Genomic DNA, 19,401 nt, shown 5'->3' with positions numbered 1-19,401 from the left:
TTATTTAAACTTATGAAATAGTTTATAATTTTTTTTTAGTTTATTTCTATAAGTTTTATCGTCAAATTTATAATATAAATTATTAAATAAAGGTTTAATTTACATGCTTATCTAAACACATCAATTTTGTTAATCAACTAAATCTTAGCCCTTGTTGGAGTTATTAAATGAGAATATATCTCATTAGTGTGGACACAGCTTGTATATGATTATGTAGCATATATTTAGTGTTGAGCGTAGTGTTATATATACGTACTGCTTATATTATGGCCCAGCGCTGCCGTTACATTTATGGATCATCACCCACAAAACTTTGAACACTCTCGAGAAATGGATTGGATATTATATAAGATTAGATATTCATCGGATGACAAAGCCAAGTCATGGTTGATTAATTTAATGGCATTTCTTGTTAAATCACTACGAATATTAAGCTGTCTACAAAATACTTCCCTTCTGTTTTATAAACCTTTAAACTCATAATATTTACATTTTATCCCTGAATATCAATCTTATCGTGGATTTTAGAAGTGATGAGATGGTTAGGGGAACAGAGTTTTAAGAAAATGACATTGATGGGTATAACTTTTTTTACTGGTTGGTCGATCATTGGAAATACCCTCGACGTACCCACCTATTAAATGAGTTGACAAACATACCTACTTATAAGCTTTATTACCAAGTTATACAGCTTCTAAAAGTCTTCACATATTTAAATTTTCTTATAGTTCTACATAATCCTTGTAATTTTCTAATTTCTGGTAACTAATATATTCTTGTAAATTAAGTCTAAATATTTCTAGAATATTTCACTTCAGTTAGTTGAAGCTATTTTCATGGTTCTTGTAGTTTCTTGAAATGTCTAGTATATGAATTCTCAATAAGTTCTTTAAAAATTCATGTTATCATTGGTAGCATTTAATTCCGCAACATTTACCCTTAAATTGGTCGTAATTCCTTTTCTAGTGTTCTTTTTTCTTTTGTTTAATCATCTGTTTAGCCACTTCGTATGTTATCTGACATCTACTTGAGATGGCAGACATAGTGTGTCTAAATCAAACTAAAACAAACTATGAATAAAACATGAGAGCTGTGGAGCGTGGGAGCAAGCATGTATTGGTAGGATTCTTATTAATTTTTGTATCAATACAAGCAGTAAGCAGAAAATGAACTGCGAAATATATTGCTTATTTAATATATTATCGGTATTTAATCAAGTTTGTTTTTAATTTCAATAATTTGATCAATATTTTGAGTCAAGATTAAGATAAATTTGTCTTAACTCGTTTATGAACACCCCTTATGTATGTATCTCTTTCTCTTTTACTCGTGCCATTAGAGGATCAAAGAATCTCTATGCTTTTATGCAAGAAATACAATATATATTTTTTATACCTTTTTTTCTAATCTTTTTTATCCTTCGCACTTCTCTTTTATGATAAAAAGGAAATATAAAATTAAGTGTAACATTTTCTCTTCTCATTCTTACCTTAAAAAGGAAGGGAGAGGGTGATGTAAAAATAGAGCGATAGCTCTCCAGCTCGGAGCAAGGATGTCAAACAAAAATTCTATGGAGTCAATATGCTCAACTAGGGCATTGAGACAACCTTTTATATTAATTTGTACGAAGATCACATTTCACAGGAAGCTTTGTATATTGCTCATTTCTACCAATTTACTTTGGAAGATAATCAGTTGAATTCGTAAACGAAAGGGAGAAAAGAAGCCTTTTCATACTATTTTATTCCGGATCTGAAAATGCTCCTAGTCAATGCACAATACAAATGTTTGTCATAATCTAGTATGTACATTAAATATGGAGATTTTAATATATAGTACATTGTCCTCAAGTTGCATATACCGATTCAGCTTATTACTTCTAAGTTTTGCTCAATAATTGTTGCGACCCTCGCCGCATTTCATATGGCTGGTGAATTTCCCTTTTTCGTACAAAAGAACTTTACTTTCACAATGTACCTAATATCATTAACAAATTAAAAGTACGAATTTATCAAATAAGAGAGGGGGGAAAAACACCTGAAGGCCTGAAGGGTGAAATTATTATCCTCCTCTTCCTCGTTTATTTGTCATCATTTGGGTACATCTTCCAGGTTTGTTCGCGAAGGACTATTGAATACACATTATATAAACATCAAAAAGGCATTTTGAGAAAAGAGCGGGTATTGTCTGCTAATTCATGTGTCGGTCAGTGTCCTATGTATGCAATGACTTATGAGAGGACAAAACTGTGGTTGGGACATGACTCATGAGTGTGGTGGGATCCTATTTTCTCCAAAGCCTTCTACATTGATTAGCCATGAAGTTAATAGGTTCATGAACCATGATTAAATGCAAAAGGTCTTCAAAGAATGTATGTATTTATATATGTGCATGGAATTTTGTTACAGCTAGCCTAAGTAGCTTATGACAAACAACGTACTATTATCCTAGTTCATCTCACAACGACCAAAAGTTGTCGTTATCTCTCTCTCCTTTTCTTCTTTTCCCTATTTTTCTCTCTAGAGTAATTTTGCGTAGGGTGAAAATGGTTATAGTCACGCCCAAAGGGAGAAAAAAGGTGAGAAAGTGAGACTTAATCCTTACATATTTTTCTGCACCAAAAAAAATCAGCGCAAATTTTCGTTCCTGCCTAGCTATGTTCATATGAAGGAGCCCAACATTGTAATTTAAATAAGATAGCATATTGAAATTGAATGATCAAGTATGTTAGTCATACATTTGAGAAAATGAGTGAAATGGGAAGTTATAGCTGCTGTCAATTAATGTATCTAGCTAGAGCTAGCTAGCTAGCTTCCTCTGTTTAAATAATATGCACATTCTAAATCTAGAATTATTCACTGAAAAAATTGATGTCTATTTTTGTTTGTTCTTATTTCTTTTCAAACAACATGGACAAGTCTAGAAAAGATGAAGTCTTGCCTTACATTTGCTGCTTCTTCATTGTTTGCTTGTTATTGTGCATCCAAACCTTGAAAACCTGTCTCTTGACACCCACTTGAGTACAAAATTGTTGTACCTCTTGCTCATTTTGTTTCTGAATCTTCCAACCAATCTTGTCAGCAAACTCCATCATCCTATCTTTCTGCTGCTGCGAGAACTTAGTTCTGAACCGCTTCTTTGACAGTGGTGCCTGCACTGATAACTGTGCTCCAGCGTTTGATTGAAATATGTTGAGATCTTCACTTGATGACTCAGCTGGGCCTCCAAAGGCCATCATCACTGGAGGAACCAAACTTGGTGTAGGGTTAGTGGCGACCACATGGGAAAATCTATGATGGTGATGGAGAGAAGAAGAGGGTGTAGGGTAGTGAAGATGACCGTTGTATTTGTTGGGGTAATAGTTGTGATAATTGTGGACAAGTTGTGGTTGTGGTTGTGGTTGTGATTGTTCTCCTTCAACCTCTTTTCGGTGGAAGTTGCGGTGGCAGTCACAAGCGGCGCATCTTAGTGATTCTTGGGTGCCATCTTCTCCACTTGCCATGAACTCTCCACAACCGTCCATCACGTGGCTTCCCATGCTTGCCGCGTGGTTCCTCAGACATTCTCGGTACCTGATCGATGGGGTAGAGGTTGTTGTTGTCGTATGTGGTGTTGCTGTTCTTGGAGGATTCGATGTGGTACCAAGAGGGGTGCTTAGATCTGGATCTGATGTGGGTCTGTGAGATTGAGCAAGTTGAGTGGGTGCAAGAGGAGGAGGAGGTGGATAAAGATGATGGGGGTGTGAAGATTGAGGTTGGTCGTTGTAGATTAAAGTGTGAGGTTGATCACTACTTCTTTCACCTGTTGGAGAAGAGAGTTTGGATGATGAGGAAGAAGAATCTCTGTTGGGAAGGTTGTAACCTAAAGTGGTTGGTATATCTATTTCCTTATCTTGGCCTCTCATTTCCATTCTGTGAAGGTGTCCAAGATCTAGCTTAGGTTTGATCTCAACCCTCTATACTATAATTATGACTCGGTATAATCTTTCTTAAATCATCATCATCTTCGTGATTTTTTGCTTTAATTATGGTTGTGGATCTTCCTGTAGCCTGCTCAACCCTAATTACTTCATCCCATCTAATCGAAGACCAGACTCAACCAAAGATATAATTACTAGCACACCCACAATTATTCTTTTTACTTTGCTTATTCTGACATTGACGTTCTGGGTGCTAATCCCACCAACCAATTTTCACTAATCAATCCTTTTCTCAGAGGCCTAAGGAAGTAAGTGTGAATGAGTGATTTAACTGTTTATATAGCACCACTATAGCTATGGAAAGAAAAGAATAGTTTAATTATTATTTTTTGGAGAAAAAACAAAGAGAAAAGGATAAAAAAATTGGTAGAAATTTAATGAAATGAGACTGTAAGCGGGGTCCCTAGGAAACCCAAATAAAAAGTATAAGACTCACCTCGGCGGCTAGTTTAGGCTATAGAGATTTGAGTAGAAGAAAGCTTAATTGCACCAGCAACACCTTGGGAGACACAAAGGAAGAGAGAGGAGGGAACTAAAAAAAAAACACGACCACACTCGGAAAGAACTAACATCGATTAAGAAAGACATCTGGGATGTTAATCTTAATCTTGATTTATCAGAAAGTGGTGTGGAAAAGGTGTTAAGAGGGCCTAGAAAGTGTTGTTTCCTACCACCCATCCAGCCCCATAAAAACCAACTAGGAAAGGAACAGAGAAGGTTGTTTTGCACTGAGAATGAGTGGTGAGTAGTACTTGGAAGAATTTGTCTTGGAGAACAACCGACAAGTTCATGTTGGTCCTCTCCCACAATCTGCACCCTGGTCCAGTTTTTAATTATTGCCTTTCTCAGCCACTCTCTGGAACCTTACTGCAATACCCTTCAACTTAATGTGTGTCCCAAACCAGCATAAATGTTCAAAGGGAGAGGGAGAGAGAGAGTAATTAAGGAGAGAAAGTTGCAACCTTTAAGTTTGTAGACTGAGACATGCAAATGATAGTGATAACCCAAATTAAAGAGGTTCTCAAAGGAAGGTCTTATTATTATTAAAGATTTTTCTAATTAATTCAACATTTACGGGATAATGACTTTTTTATTAATTACATAATTTTTAGTAAAAAATTATTATGCATAAATTTTCACAATTCACAGCGTTGTGCTAGACAAATAATATTATTAATCAGCTTAAGATAATGAGTAGTAGAATCCAAGAATAAGAGTAAAGGCCACCTTTCTTTTATAAGGTTGTGAGGAAATTAAAGGGAGTGAATGCTTGCTGGGCCACAACACAGCATTTGTCTTGTTATAATGTGTCAGATTCTCTCTCTCTCTCTTTCTCTTTCTCTTTCTCTCTCTCTCTACTCGAGGCTCTGTGTTGTGTTGTGTTGTGTTGGTGACTTTGTGCGCCTGCTGCTGCATTATCTGCAACCCACTCTTTACTTGGACCAATGACTTGCTTTACCACTTCTTTCACGATGCAATTGATGCTTATTTGCTACCTTTGTTAGCATCTTCTTTCAAATTTCTCTTTCAGGCATCAATCTTGTGATGTTTTGTTTACTTTCTAGTACAGAGTCGAGTTGGCCACTACATAAAAAGAGACTGCCGAACCGGGCAACTCTATTATTTGACCTTTTCCTCGTTGAAACCATGTTTTATTTTATATTTGTTACACCTCAAATCTTGATTTGGAGAGGATAAATTGAGTTTTAGTAACACATATGTTACGTCAAAACCATGGTTAGGTGTTTTTTAACGTGGCTTTGGATTTTAAACCGTAGTTTGAGAAGAAATAAAAAAAAATTCAAAACATAATGAATTTCTGTTTTAAAATTGTAGACAGTTTATGTAAGCTTTAGTTAATCTATCAACCTTGTCAAGATTGTTTTTGTATGATGAATATAGTTGGATTTTAATTGTTTAATAAAATTAACAGTTAAATTGATTGTACTCAAATAGAAGTTTAACGAGCTTATATAATACAACTAATAAAAACTCCAATAGACTACTTTAGCAACACATATATATGAACTTCCAAATTTCAACATGGATGATTTGCCTTTGAACAAATTGAAAATGTTTAACTCTGCAGACTATATGTTCCAAGCATCACTAGAATCAGAATGAATTTAGAATGTGCTGCTGATTTTTGTGATGTTATCAAATTTTGGACATATAGGCTGTAGCTCTACGGATTGGTTTGTGTAACTCAATTCGTGTAGGCATAAACTAAGTTTAGTTTGTATAATTGCGGATCTATATTGGTCAATTTGTAAAATTTATGAGTTAAGTAAGTTTGACTTGTAATACTTGTATATAAGCTCATTTATTTACATAAAATATGAATATCAGTTTTTGTTTTCTTTAAGTTTTAAAATAACCATTTTAGGTCTGTCTATAAATTATTTGGGTCAAACCACAAATCAAGTTTCTTACAAAGAAAGAAAAAATGAAGAAGAGGGTATTAGTCTGCAGATTTATTCATAAACCTATGGGCATATGCAAACCTACTAAATATAGATTCATACAAATGTGTATACTGAAGGTCGATCAACATTCAAATGTGTACATTGATCGCACTTTCGTGAGAAAAGGGGAAAAGAATTAGATTGGTTATGTAAATAATCAAATTTAATTTGTGTTTGTACACATTAAAATAGAGAAACTCAAATAATAAGTTATGTTTGTGAATATACGGTTTATTTAATTTACTCACTCTCATTTATAAGTATCGTTACATCTTGGCATTTTTTAAATAATTCTCACTATATATGGCTTAAAATTATCCGGATATATTTAAAAAATAATTGCAAGCTATTATTAAAAAAAATTACTATATTTTTTAGGTACAAAAATATGATCACTTTTTTTGGTAAAATAAAATAAAATCAATATGTAAAAGTATAAAAAAAAATGAATATAAGGCATTTACAAAACTGTCCATATATCCATTCAACGTGTCAATTATTGCTTGACAAGGAGAAATATATATAAACGTAGTCAGTAATTGAATTATAAGACCCATGAATTATCGCTATCAATGATTCGTAACATAAGGGGAAAATATACGATAATGTCTACTCAGTGAACTGGGGGAAGGCAAGAACAGTTAACTACTTAACTTATTGATTTTCTGAGAGATGTTAGATTTTGAATTACAAAAAAAGTATTTTTTAAGTTTTTTTTTACAGTTTTTTAAACACAAAATAAGTTATAATAAAAAAAATATTAATATAAATATGTACTTTACGAGCAAAAACTTGTGAAAAATTTCTTGCGATTAAAAAAAAAAAACCCAATACTCATACCTACAAAGTCCAGTTTCCAGATAGATTCTCAAATCAACCCACCTCTTAAGATTTTCAAACCTATATTATATATGCTTGTGAACAAAATTTCAAAATCTGACCATTGTACAATTGAAGATAATTAAGCATAATTAAACACCTCTTATAGTCCACATTACACATACTGTCAAGTCCTTCTCATTGCCTCAAATAATATACAATCCTCTTTCTTTTTTTCTCGTAAGTAATTTTTATATCTATCAGAACTACAATTCTTTTTATTGTATCAAGAGTGTGAAAAAATATCTGGAATAACATGATGACAATGCATGCCATAACTTTGCTCATGGAGAAAAGACTACGTGTATTTTATCATTGATTAGAAAGTCACAATAGAAATCTATGGTAGATAACTAAAGGTTTTTTGTTTTTTTTAAATGCAAGGAATGTATCTCCAACCTTTTTCCATACATATATGTAAGCATAAAATGAATATAATATTATGTAACATCAACTCAAACACGTAGGAATCATATCTTATCGTACTTTTTTATATAAAAAGAATCACGGAACTAAAATAATTGTCACTTCCTAAAAAGAGTATCTAACCACTTGTGCAATTAATTGAAAAAACAGTTTTTCTTTTTTCTTACAGGGTATCTTTTTAATCTAGGACGACAATATTGATTATGATTAAAAAAAAAAACTATTATGTAAAAAAGAGCTGGTTGCTTTTATCTAATAATGTGGTGAAGAGTATGAGAATCTTTAAATAAAACTAAGGACTTGTTATACACAGAAAAATTTATAACGGAAAAATACCATATTTTTAAAATTTTAAATATTACACAAAGACATTTTACAAATATGATTAAGGTAAATCTCTAAATATGATTTACTTTTATTTTTTTATAAAAAACATATACATAAAGTTACATAATATATTAAAAGAATGCCCAAATTATTTGCTGGTGATACGATTTTATAACAATAATGTTAAAAATATAAAACGTATTTATTATATTTAATTACTCGAATAATTATTTTAAACAAGTAGGTTGAATATTTGTGAGCACGATTTCAACATCACCCGTTTTAATTACGACTTATAGTAACTATTTAAATAAATAAACGTTATTTTGATAAATTAAAAAAATATATACCATATAATTAAGAGACTGGATTTAAAGATGCATATTGTTAAAATATATATAATTATTATAAGTATTGTATATATATAATTAAACATATAAAATATGGTAATGATATATTTTGTGATGATTTTTATATTAACTGAAATTATTAAAAATTATATAAATAATGAAAGTCTCGTTCATGATTTTTTAATTTAAAATAATTATTTGTGATAAAAAAATATTAAAATTAATATACTATACCTTACTTGATTTGAAAAGAGAGAGAGAGAGAGAGAATAAAAAGAAATAAATATGGAAACGACTAAATTATTATATTATTTGATATATAAAATAATTAATGTTGCCTTCTCAATACTTTTCATACTCTATCCCTTTATTGACTATAAATAGAAAAAAAAAAGTGAATTTTATTGATTTATCTCTCTCTCTCTCTACTATTTAACTCTACTAAGTAAGAAAATAAATATTAAAAAGTGAGTTTTCAATTTTCTTTTATGACAATTTCTTCCACCAGCAATCCTCTCAAATAGTGTTTAACATAAATATAAAATGGAACAAAACATTTTTTTTTTATTTTCTTTAATTTCCCCCCTCTTTAATAAAATTAGAATACAGTATATCCATAATTAATATCATAACGGCTGTCGAACACATATAAATTAATCGGAATGAAATTATTTTAATTTAATTAATAGATTTAAATTTGAGTTCTAAATATATAATCATATTAAATACTCGAAAATAAAATTATTATTTATAATAGTTTTACTGATAAAAAAATCATCATTTTTTACATCTATCATTTAAACCAAAATAAATATCGCGACAAAGTTTTAAATCAACTGGAATACAATTGTTTCCACGTCATTGTAAGGGTAGTTTTGTCCATAAAAATGGGATATTTTCGTTTGACGATAGTATTTCTTAATAATTCTCGATACAGTTGATTTTGTCTAGATGTATAAAATTTTCAATTTTGTTAACTTTAATATTGGTTTTAAGCATTTAAAAATATTTATTTTTATTATATTTTTATATTCTTTTTAATATAGTAAATGTTTTATATTCTAAAAAAAGTAACAAATGGGATTCTTCCGTTTTAAAAAGGGTTATTATTGCGTATTTTTTATTTTACTGAGATTTTTTTAGGTACTTAATTTTTTTAAAATTAGATAAATTTAAAATTATTGTTAATTTTGTTTCGTTAATAGTCTAAAATTATATAATTTATCTAATTTTTTTATAAATTTAATTGTTAAAGGTTATTAAACCTTACTCTACTAAGTTACCAATTAAAACAATAAATTATACTCAAAATAAAAAATTTAAATTTTGTCTTTTTTTAAAAAAATTTATATCCTATATTTTTTTAAAAAAATTTACTAAAATTTCAATTTTTAACCTTTTAAAATTATTTCATATTTTAAACCAATCATAACCACTAAATATTTAAATATAGATTAATAACTTAAGAATTTTAAGTAAAAATAATAACAAAATCAAACTTACTTTTAGAATAGCTGAACTTAATTAATTTTAAAAAATATCAAAATCACACACAATTTAAACTACAAAAAATAAATATATTTTATAACAAAATTAATATATTTTTTATAATTTTGAAAAAACAAACTAGACTTAAGTTAAATTTTTTTTCAACGAATATATTTTCTTTTAAAATTTACAGTTAAATACTAAGCTTTTATGACCACCTCAAACATGGTGTAAGTTATTTGTTTGATGATTTTTAATTAGCATAAATCTAGAAACTAAAAAGAAAATTATTGAACATGTTAGTTTGCATTTTTAAAAATATTTTTTAAATAAAAATAAATAAATTTTTTATTTTAAAAAGAGAAAATAAAATTCAAAAATGCAAACAAACATTCTTTTGTGGGCATCTGAAAGTTTCTATTTTCTAATATTTTATTATAAATAAATGAAAATTTATATTTTAAAAAATAAATTAAGAAAAAAATAAAAATATTATTTATACACTCTCATTATAATTTTAATATATTTTTAGTATAATTTTAAATAAAAATTAGTTAATTAATATCCTAAGAAAATTATTAATGAAACTTCTTTTATAATATCTCATTGATGTTTTTTTTTTTTTATGTAAATGTTAACTAATGCTTTTTGAGTACTAACTAAGGAAACAATACACTTATTTCATAATTTTTAGTGCACCTTTAATATTTTCTAATAATTTTTTTATAAATTTGAAAAATAGTAAATATACATTTTTTACATATTGAAACTTGTATTAATGCACTTATTTTATAAATTTTAATACATCATAACTTTTTTTTAATAAAAGAAATTAATTTATTAACTATTTGTTAGTACTATTGATATATTAATTAACAAGACCCTAATAAGTTTTAAACATTATCCTCCCTTTATTTATTATCAGACAAATTTTGTTACATGGAACTGTTTTTACTTTTTGTTTAGGAAATTTTTAGTCATTAAGAGGGGCCGCTTTTAGTTGTTTCTCTCTCTCTTTAGAATATGTGTATATATAAAATTAAAAAGTATATTAGTATGATGCTAATTTTTAGTGATTTAAATAATAAAACTGAATTTTCATTTAAATTTGAAATGTATATAGTATACCAAGACGCAGTCCTTTGACCACCACTTCTCTTTTTAAGTTGTATACACCTATACGAGCACCATTATGCTGATACATTGAATCCACCTCCATTACAATTTATCTATTTTTTCACACCATCAATTGAATAGGATCGTGTTATTAAATTGCATAGCAAATAATTATTTATAATTTTCTAAGTAAAAGTGGTGGTAAAGATTTGAACCACGTAGTTGATACAAGTGTTCTGATCTAATCTAACCACTGAATCTGACTAGTCCAACATGATATTAAAAATAATTACGTGTTTTTAATATTTTAATAAATAATTAAAAGGTTTCTTACTAACCACGTGCCTATGTTATCTTACAGAGTGAGCTTCGATCTTTCCAAACCAGAATCAAAGGCAAACAAATCTGCATATATGGATTATCGATTCGTGAGTCACATCGCGTATAGAAGGCGTGCAGATACGTGATGCAATGTTTAATAGACTATGCAGAGCCCGAAATCTCACAATATAGAATAAAATCTATTGATCATTGCCTTCCCATGCTTTCTAAGCAATATCATTGGCTAGCCTTGTGGTACTTGTAGTCAATGTATAAACAAAGCTTAATTGAGTCTCTTAAATATACTTTGATGAAAAAACTAGTTAAACCGTATTTTGATGATTTTTATATGCCTTAGAAAAAGTTAGTCTTTAATTGTAAGTTGAAAAATCTAAATAAAAGTAAGCTCAAGATTCCTTGATTAAACTTTATTCATAAATTCTAGTTGTAGCATGATAATTATTTGAATTTCTAATGGTGAAGAAATCAGCTGTTGATTTATATTTTATCTATCTCAATCAATTTTTTTCATAAAGTCAAATTAACCCTAGGGGCGAGTGGAAGAATTTTAGATTAACTTAGGCTGAATATTGAAGTGTATTAGTGATAAGATAACATCTCTTGTATACTAATTATGTTCTTTAGTATTAAAGAATATGTCACCTCTTTTACTTAATTTAAGATAGTACCATGTTCATAAAAGTTTAACAAATTAAATTCAAAATTATTTAAAAATAATAATAAAAGTAAAATATTATTGTATCAAATTTTCGTTAAGTGATGATGACTCACCTTTTCTTTTCATTTTCCATATCATAATTATAATTAATACAACAATAAGGCTATTTTACTTAAATAATACAATTTTTAAACTAAAATTTTTTTAAATTAATTTTTTATATGGTTTTTTTTTTCATTTGAACAGTAGTATTATCTATGTATAAACGATAATAAATTTATTATTATTTTAGTAAGCTATCATTCAAAGATTGTTGATACTATTTAAAAACTGACACGTATTATGTGTATTAAACTTGATAAATTTTATTATTATTTTAAAAAATTATCACATAAAAATTGTCAATACTACGTGTATATTAGACAACTATCATACTCACTTTTACTTGCTAAAGTCATTGCTTTCAACGATGCTTTCCATTTCTGTTAAAAGAAAATAAAATCCAATCATATAGAGTACACAAACTATCCAACCTTATGTGTTTAGATTAGAAAATAAAAGCAAGCAAAAATTCTTTTGGCTTAGATTTGAAGAACCAATATAAACATACATAGCAAAATAAGTTCTTATGTCTTTACCCAGAAGAAGCAAACTTCACTTTTGCAATATTGAGATCTAAAATGAGAAGTGAAAAAGCTTAAATAAAATTTTATTTAAAAATATTTATTGTATTTTTATAACTTTAATATAACAATTGTGTAATTTTTTTTATAAAAAATTTCTATCCTTAAAATAATAATAAAAATATACTATCATCCTATTTCATTTGATAGTATTAAAATAATAATAATAATTTACTATATTTTTATATCATTTTTTTACATATAATATGTGTTAATTTTTTTAATAATATAAGATATATTAGGACGATAGTTTATTAAAATAATAATAAAAATTTATTATCATTCATGTAGACTATACTACTACTGACACATGGTAAAAGAAAAAAAAATATCAGACAAAAATTAGTTTTTTAAAAAATCTTATTTTAAAAATTATTTTTAAAAATATATTATTTAAGTAAAAAGCGCCGTAATAAATAGACATCAGTTTCCGTCTTCGAAAAGTAGAATAAAATCACTTAATAATGGAATGAAGTGATGGCATATAAGAGCTGTGAAACAGAATGCTCATTTTGGCGTTAGCTGGATATATCGATCTGAGTTATTCGAACAAAACATCAGCAGCTACGTTTTTCAATCAACCCTTGATTGTTATATAATATTTCTCTGTATTTTAATATTTTTGTTTTTTTATAATAAACATCTTTGCACTCTTCGTGTCAATATAGGAGAAGAAATGAGAGAAACAATAATAAATAAAATACTAATATAGTTGCTAATTTAAATAATAAATTATTTTAGTTCTTATTTTATTGAGATGTTTACTTTTTAATTCTTACATTCAACAAAATATAAATAGCACTTCATAGAATTATTCGCTTAAGATTATGGGTGAGAATAAATAATTCACGTATCCACAATTCAATCAACCCATGCGTATTTCAATCCAATCTAATTTATCATTCATTTTAGAAAACAAACGTAATAATGAATTAGATTATTTTAATTAGTAAGTGATAATGATCAATCTTTTTTTTTTTCCTCAATCGGGTGGATTTTTAAATTATTAAAAATAGATCAAGTGGTTCTTCTTCTTGTTGCTACTAAAAGCCTATTTCTTTCTTCTTCCAATATTATTACTCCACCCCATGTCATGATACAATGACAATAATGTTGTAATTATTGAAAAAATATATTTTTAAAATATAACATTTTTAATGGATAAATTGAATATCCTTTTAAGAAAATAATGAATAAGTTAGATGATTTTAGTTAAACGGGTCATGAAATGAATGAGTTCATTATTTAAATATATTTTTAGTAAATAAAAATATATTAATAATACCTAAACTGTCATTTACATCTTAAAAGATAAATAAATAAAAATTTACTTAAATTCACCCCCTTTCGTAAAACCTAAAATTTTAATCTCTTTTCCTGTTTGTCCTGAATCTTCAGAACCTATAAAAGGTTATTGAATGATTAGTACTAAAAATAAACCCTAAATTGCGTCCCCAAAACTACAAAGGAAACAAACGTTCGATATACAACAGGTTGCAACACTATCGGAAAGGTGGGGGTAGTTTATGTGTTGTGGTTTGAGAATTAGGGTAAGAATATCTAAAGCAATGGCTAGTCCTAGTTGACCATTCTATGGTTGTCCCAAGTGCATGTTAATTAACGATATTCTATGTTTCTTTAAGTCCTTATTTTTTAACTTAATAAATGTGATTTTGTGCTTTTTATAGAGTACTTAATACTATAGTTTTTTTTGGGTGAACACAAAAGACAATGACGAAGGTCCTGAAGCCACAGAAGATACGGTAGTTATTTATCCTAAGAAAGAATAGACTAAAAATAAATAGTTAGAAGATTAAAAAATCAAAGACTGAAAGTAGGACCTTCAAATGTTTTGTCATTGAGAAGTATATTATAATTTTTGTTATTATTAACATTGAATAATAAACCAGTTTAGAGTAAAGATTTAATACCAGTAATTAAAGGTCACATACAAGACCCATATATGCATCGATGTTCCACTCATTATTTAATATAGAACTTACAAATATATTTTCATCTAAGTTTACTTATAATCAAATGCTATAGGTAATTAAAAGAATTAAAAGTAATTTTTACTATAGAATACACTTCTTCTCATAATTTTAAATACAATTTTTAATTAAAAATATTTTAAAAATTTTAACAATTATCTTAAAATACTAGTTAACAAAAATTTCACTATATATACGAGAATTTTAATAAAATATTTTATTATTAATTAGTTAAATTTTATGAAAAACATAAAATTAAAATTAAAACTCGTTAAAAAAAATAAGACTTACATAATTTCACAAGTTTCAATAAAACTATCAGCTAAAAACAAAGAGTATTTAAAGATATATTTCTATCACTTCTCATTGATATACTCTTCATTTAAGATGAAACCTTGAAACACTAAATAATACAATGATTATCATTCTTTTCTCCATAAAAAATCCACAAGAATATTTTTACAAAATCATTTATTATTATAAGATATATCATAGAATTCATATATTAATTTAAGACTTTACTTAGAAATGTTATTTATCGTTGATGTTTTAGCACTTAACATAATGTTATTATCTCATGAACCGACCATGGAGTCCATTCAAGAACCTTATTCTAATTTGAGTGCTCAATTACCTTTGTGCAGCATTTGTTCGGGGAGGCCATGCTAGCTAGGATTTACGAAATACTTACCCAGTGTTAGCCATCGTTCTGCAGATTGTGATAGAAAAATCGCTAAACAGAGGACCTGTTTGCATTGGAAAGAAAAGGAACAAAACTTTGAGTATGATGCATCGTTTTTGTCGTCTAGTTATTGTCTGGTTGCGAACTGGTCTTATCTAATATGTGGTTCGTACAAAGCGGCTGATGCCATATGATCCTTCCTTTTTTGTCTTTTTATTATCATCTTAAGAGAGGTTCTTTTCTTTTCCTCTTTTGTTTTTTCCTTTTAGTACATGTCACACAATACCATTCACCCTTTTTGTTTTTGTTTTTTCTGCTCAAAAAATAAATTCAAAATACAATTACCTTAGTTCTCTGTAATGTTTTTTTTTTTTCTGGTCTTGAATTGTAATGATTCTTGATTCATACAGCAAAACCAAAGGCTTTCTCGTTTTTGGTCAGCTAAGAAAGAATGTATAACAGGCCCCTCAAAAACGACAGCCATGTACAAAACCCACTGAGCACAACAGAATAACGAAGCTGCGTCAACTAAGGCCCAAGTATATCATAGATGCACCGTTTGAGCAAAAACATAAAAAAAAACTTAACACCTAATGTCGTTCTGATTCCCTGGCATTATATTGACTTTTTTTTTTAACATGAAAAAAAATCAAAATATAATGTTTTGAGAAAAATTATAAAAATATGATAAATTTTTAAGATTTATTATTGATGATTTTTTATGATTTTAAAAAAATTGTTGTTTGTGAGGTTTAGCCTCTTATAATTTTTTAAAGAATTATCATTAATGATTTAAATAATTTATAATTTTTCATTGTTCTATTTTTGAATTTCTATACTTATACTTCATAATTTTTTAATCTCATTTTTTTATAATTTCTTTTAAAAATTACTATATTTTAGTATATATTATTTTTAAAACTCATATTTAAAATAATTAATCTTATATTGTTGCTGCCTATTTCATCCTCAAGTTTTCATATTATTCACTGAGTATCAACACTTTATGTGTTTATTCTATTTTTTTATTTCAAATATCATTTTCCCTTTATCAATTAAACTAATAAATTTTAATAAAAAAATAATATGTTTGGATGAGTTATATTAAGTGAGTAGTTATATTTTGAAAGAATTTATAACTCGATGATTTAAATTTAATGTTCAGATATTTAATTTTAAATAATTTAAAATTTTAAGAATTTTAGTGAGAATTTTTAATAGACTAAAATTAAATAATTCTAAATTCTAACAAAAGAATAAAAATTTAGAATTATTATTTTTATTTATTATATGTTCTATTCATATTTCATTTAGTTGTGATTAGTTACATAATTTAAAGTTCATATTTTTTTATTAATTTTGTTAAATATAGTGATAATTTTTTTTTTTTGAGAATGTAAGTAATTTAATTAATTTATCCAAAGAAAAATATTTAATTATTTTATCATAACAAAAATATTTTAAAATAACAAAAATTTAATTACCTCACCTAAATGCAACCTTAAGATGTTATAAGAGTACTTAATAAGAGAAATAATATATATATATATATATATATATATATATATATATATATATATATATATATAATAGAGTACAACATGTAAATATTAAAATTTAACAGACTTGTTTCTTTTATTCAGTATTTTCATTTTGAATTCTGAATAGGAATCCTATTTAAAATTGCTTAAAAATTTATATAAAATAGTAGAGGACTTCTCTCATCTACAAATGTGGTTGCAGTGACAAGCTTTGGAGGATACATCTAATATTTCGGGCATGTCTGGTTGCGCATTTAGAGTCATATATTCACGCTCAGATTCATAAGCTACCCTGTGCCCTGTTACAAATACGGATCCGAAAGCAAACATACTTCACCAATACTCTTCTCGAACCCCCAAATGAGCATCCTTTTGGCATAAACATTGTTCCTTATGAAAGTATCGATAGATTGCATTAAAGTTATAACAGTACGAATACAATGATAACGACAAGACGAAAGTTACGACGCCACCAAGAGAGCAAAAGAGAAGTTCATAACAAACTCCGACAGTTTTATAAATGGGCAGAAAACCAAAGCAATGAATGTTATTCCATAAGAATAATAACACACCAGAACAAAAGCTCACGATTAACAACATAAACACCCCAAGGACTGAGATTACCTTCTGAAACCAAACAATTCATGTGGTAGCCTATCCATTCATTCAAATTCTAAAACGTACACGCATAGCCAGAGTAAGTTAATAAATGTTAGAAAATAAGGACTAAGAGCTACAAAGCTCTGATATCAAATAAACCATAGTTAAAGGTTAAACATACATAATTAGCTATTGCTGATTCAGAGTGGGGGTGGGAAAGACCCCTTTAGCTTCCACAAGCTTGTACATATACCAAGACCCAACCGACCTATAAGGCTTCCATTTCTCGCACAAGCGTTCCATTTGGGAAGGTGTGGGCAAAGCCTTGAGTCCATACAAGCGTTCCACGCCTCTCCGAACGACGAGGTCTCCAACAGGGAGAACGTCGGGGCGGTGAAGAGTGAAGATCATGAACATGTGAACGGACCAAGGCCCAATCCCCTTAACAGAAATGAGCTTGTCGCGGAGCGTGTCATCGTCCATTTCAAGCACAGAAGAATCGGACAGAACCCCATCGGCGAATTTGGAAGCGAGGTCGTGGAGGTAAGAGGCTTTGGGTCCGGAAATGCCGACGAGGCGGAGCTGTTGAGGGGAGAGGGACAAAACGACGTCGGGGAGGACGGAGTGGCGGCCGCCGCAGAGGGTGACGAAACGGGCTTCGATGGCATCGGCGGCTTTGTTGGAAAGTTGTTGGGAGATTATGCTTTTGGTGAGAGCGAAGAAGGGTGCGCGATCGGTTAAGAACTGTGGAGGGTTGAAGGAATCGATGCAAGGGGCTAAAAGGGGATCTGCGTTGCGTAGATGATTAAGGGCTATGTCGATTTCGCCTTTGAGAGTTAACGGGTTGGCAATGGTTGGAGGTGTTGAGGGTTAGTCTTGGGATTTTTCGAGCGCGGAAGGTGATTGCTGAAGAGGAAAGCGAATCATCGGCGATTGAATTGGCTTTGGTTTGAGATCGAGTTCGCCTCATCGCTGTGAAGATTGGGGTAAGGGATGAAAAAACACCCAAACTAAACTCCAGGCTTTCTCTGTAGCTCCTGCTCCGCCGTCAACACCCCTCTTCTTTGTTCCCTTCTTACTTTCTAGGATGGGTTTAAATGTTGATGAGTTAAAGTAAACAAACGAAAATAAAAAAGAGATTAAATTGAAATAAATATATATACGAAAATAAATTTTTAAAATTTTTACACATATTAAATTATAAATTTGGGTGAAGTATAGGAACGAATGATTGTCATTTTTTTTTTCTATTAATCTCATTCTCTCTTTTCTTTAATAAAAATTAGCATTCTTTTCTTTTCTTTCGACCTCACATCTACCGTGTAATATAACTAACTCTAAACAACTTTTATCAAATCTCTCTTTTTTCTTTTTTTCAACTACTTTATTACTCTTAATTTCACTAACATTTTCTTTTTTTATTTATTTTTAATTTTATTATCCCTATTTTTTTTTCTTTCTTTACGTAAATTTCAATAGAAATTATAACTTTTTTATTTTTTAGTTTTTCATCTCAAAATTCAATTAACTTTTAATAATTTTTATTGATTTTTTTTTCAACCACTTCAACATCTTTGCCTTCAATCTCATCCACATTCACATTAATCTATTACAAACCTTAATCACTAGTTAAAACCTTCTCTATTCTCGAATATATCTTTATTAGTGTGGTTAATAACATAATTACTAACACATTCATTTATACCTCTAACAACATCATCAAACTCAAGATACAAATCAAAGGTGTCCATAAATTTACAAAAATACTTTTAACTAAGATTTGTAAATTAGTTCTTATATATGAAAATTTGTAAATTAACTCTTACATGTAAAAAGTTTGTAAATCAGTCTTCACATCTATATTTATTCTCAAT

The 19,401-nt window shown here is 28.5% G+C and overlaps 2 protein-coding genes across 3 annotated transcripts; both read right to left on the bottom strand.

Moving 5' to 3' along the window:
• Nucleotides 1-1,699: 1,699 nt before the first annotated feature.
• LOC113868803 (zinc-finger homeodomain protein 6-like) lies at nt 1,700-4,953 on the bottom strand. 2 transcript variants are annotated; one of them, XR_003505425.1, is made up of 3 exons: nt 2,946-4,880; nt 2,038-2,127; nt 1,720-1,958 (listed from the first exon to the last, which is right to left on the bottom strand). XR_003505425.1 is itself a non-coding variant. In XM_027504708.1 (2 exons), exon 1 carries the CDS (start codon nt 3,908-3,910, stop codon nt 2,942-2,944), a length of 969 nt encoding a protein of 322 aa, XP_027360509.1. In that variant the 5' UTR covers nt 3,911-4,953; the 3' UTR covers nt 1,700-2,127; nt 2,941. The 2 variants fall into 2 exon arrangements, 1 of the variants encoding a protein (XP_027360509.1); XM_027504708.1 differs by having other exon boundaries at nt 1,700-2,127; nt 2,941-4,953.
• A 12,763-nt stretch (nt 4,954-17,716) lies between these two features.
• Nucleotides 17,717-18,397, bottom strand: LOC113870292 (DNA-3-methyladenine glycosylase 1; the record flags this gene model as incomplete). The annotated part of the gene is made up of 1 exon (XM_027506882.1): nt 17,717-18,397. A coding segment is annotated over one exon (681 nt), but the record flags the coding sequence as incomplete, so codon positions are not given.
• Between the last annotated feature and the right edge of the window lie 1,004 nt (nt 18,398-19,401).

Source organism: Abrus precatorius, unplaced genomic scaffold, assembly GCF_003935025.1.
Source record: "Abrus precatorius isolate BTA unplaced genomic scaffold, Abrus_2018 Scaffold6, whole genome shotgun sequence".
NCBI classification, from domain to species: domain Eukaryota; kingdom Viridiplantae; phylum Streptophyta; class Magnoliopsida; order Fabales; family Fabaceae; genus Abrus; species Abrus precatorius.
Note: the sequence above shows the minus strand (reverse complement) of the source record. Positions and strands in the feature narration are given on the sequence as shown.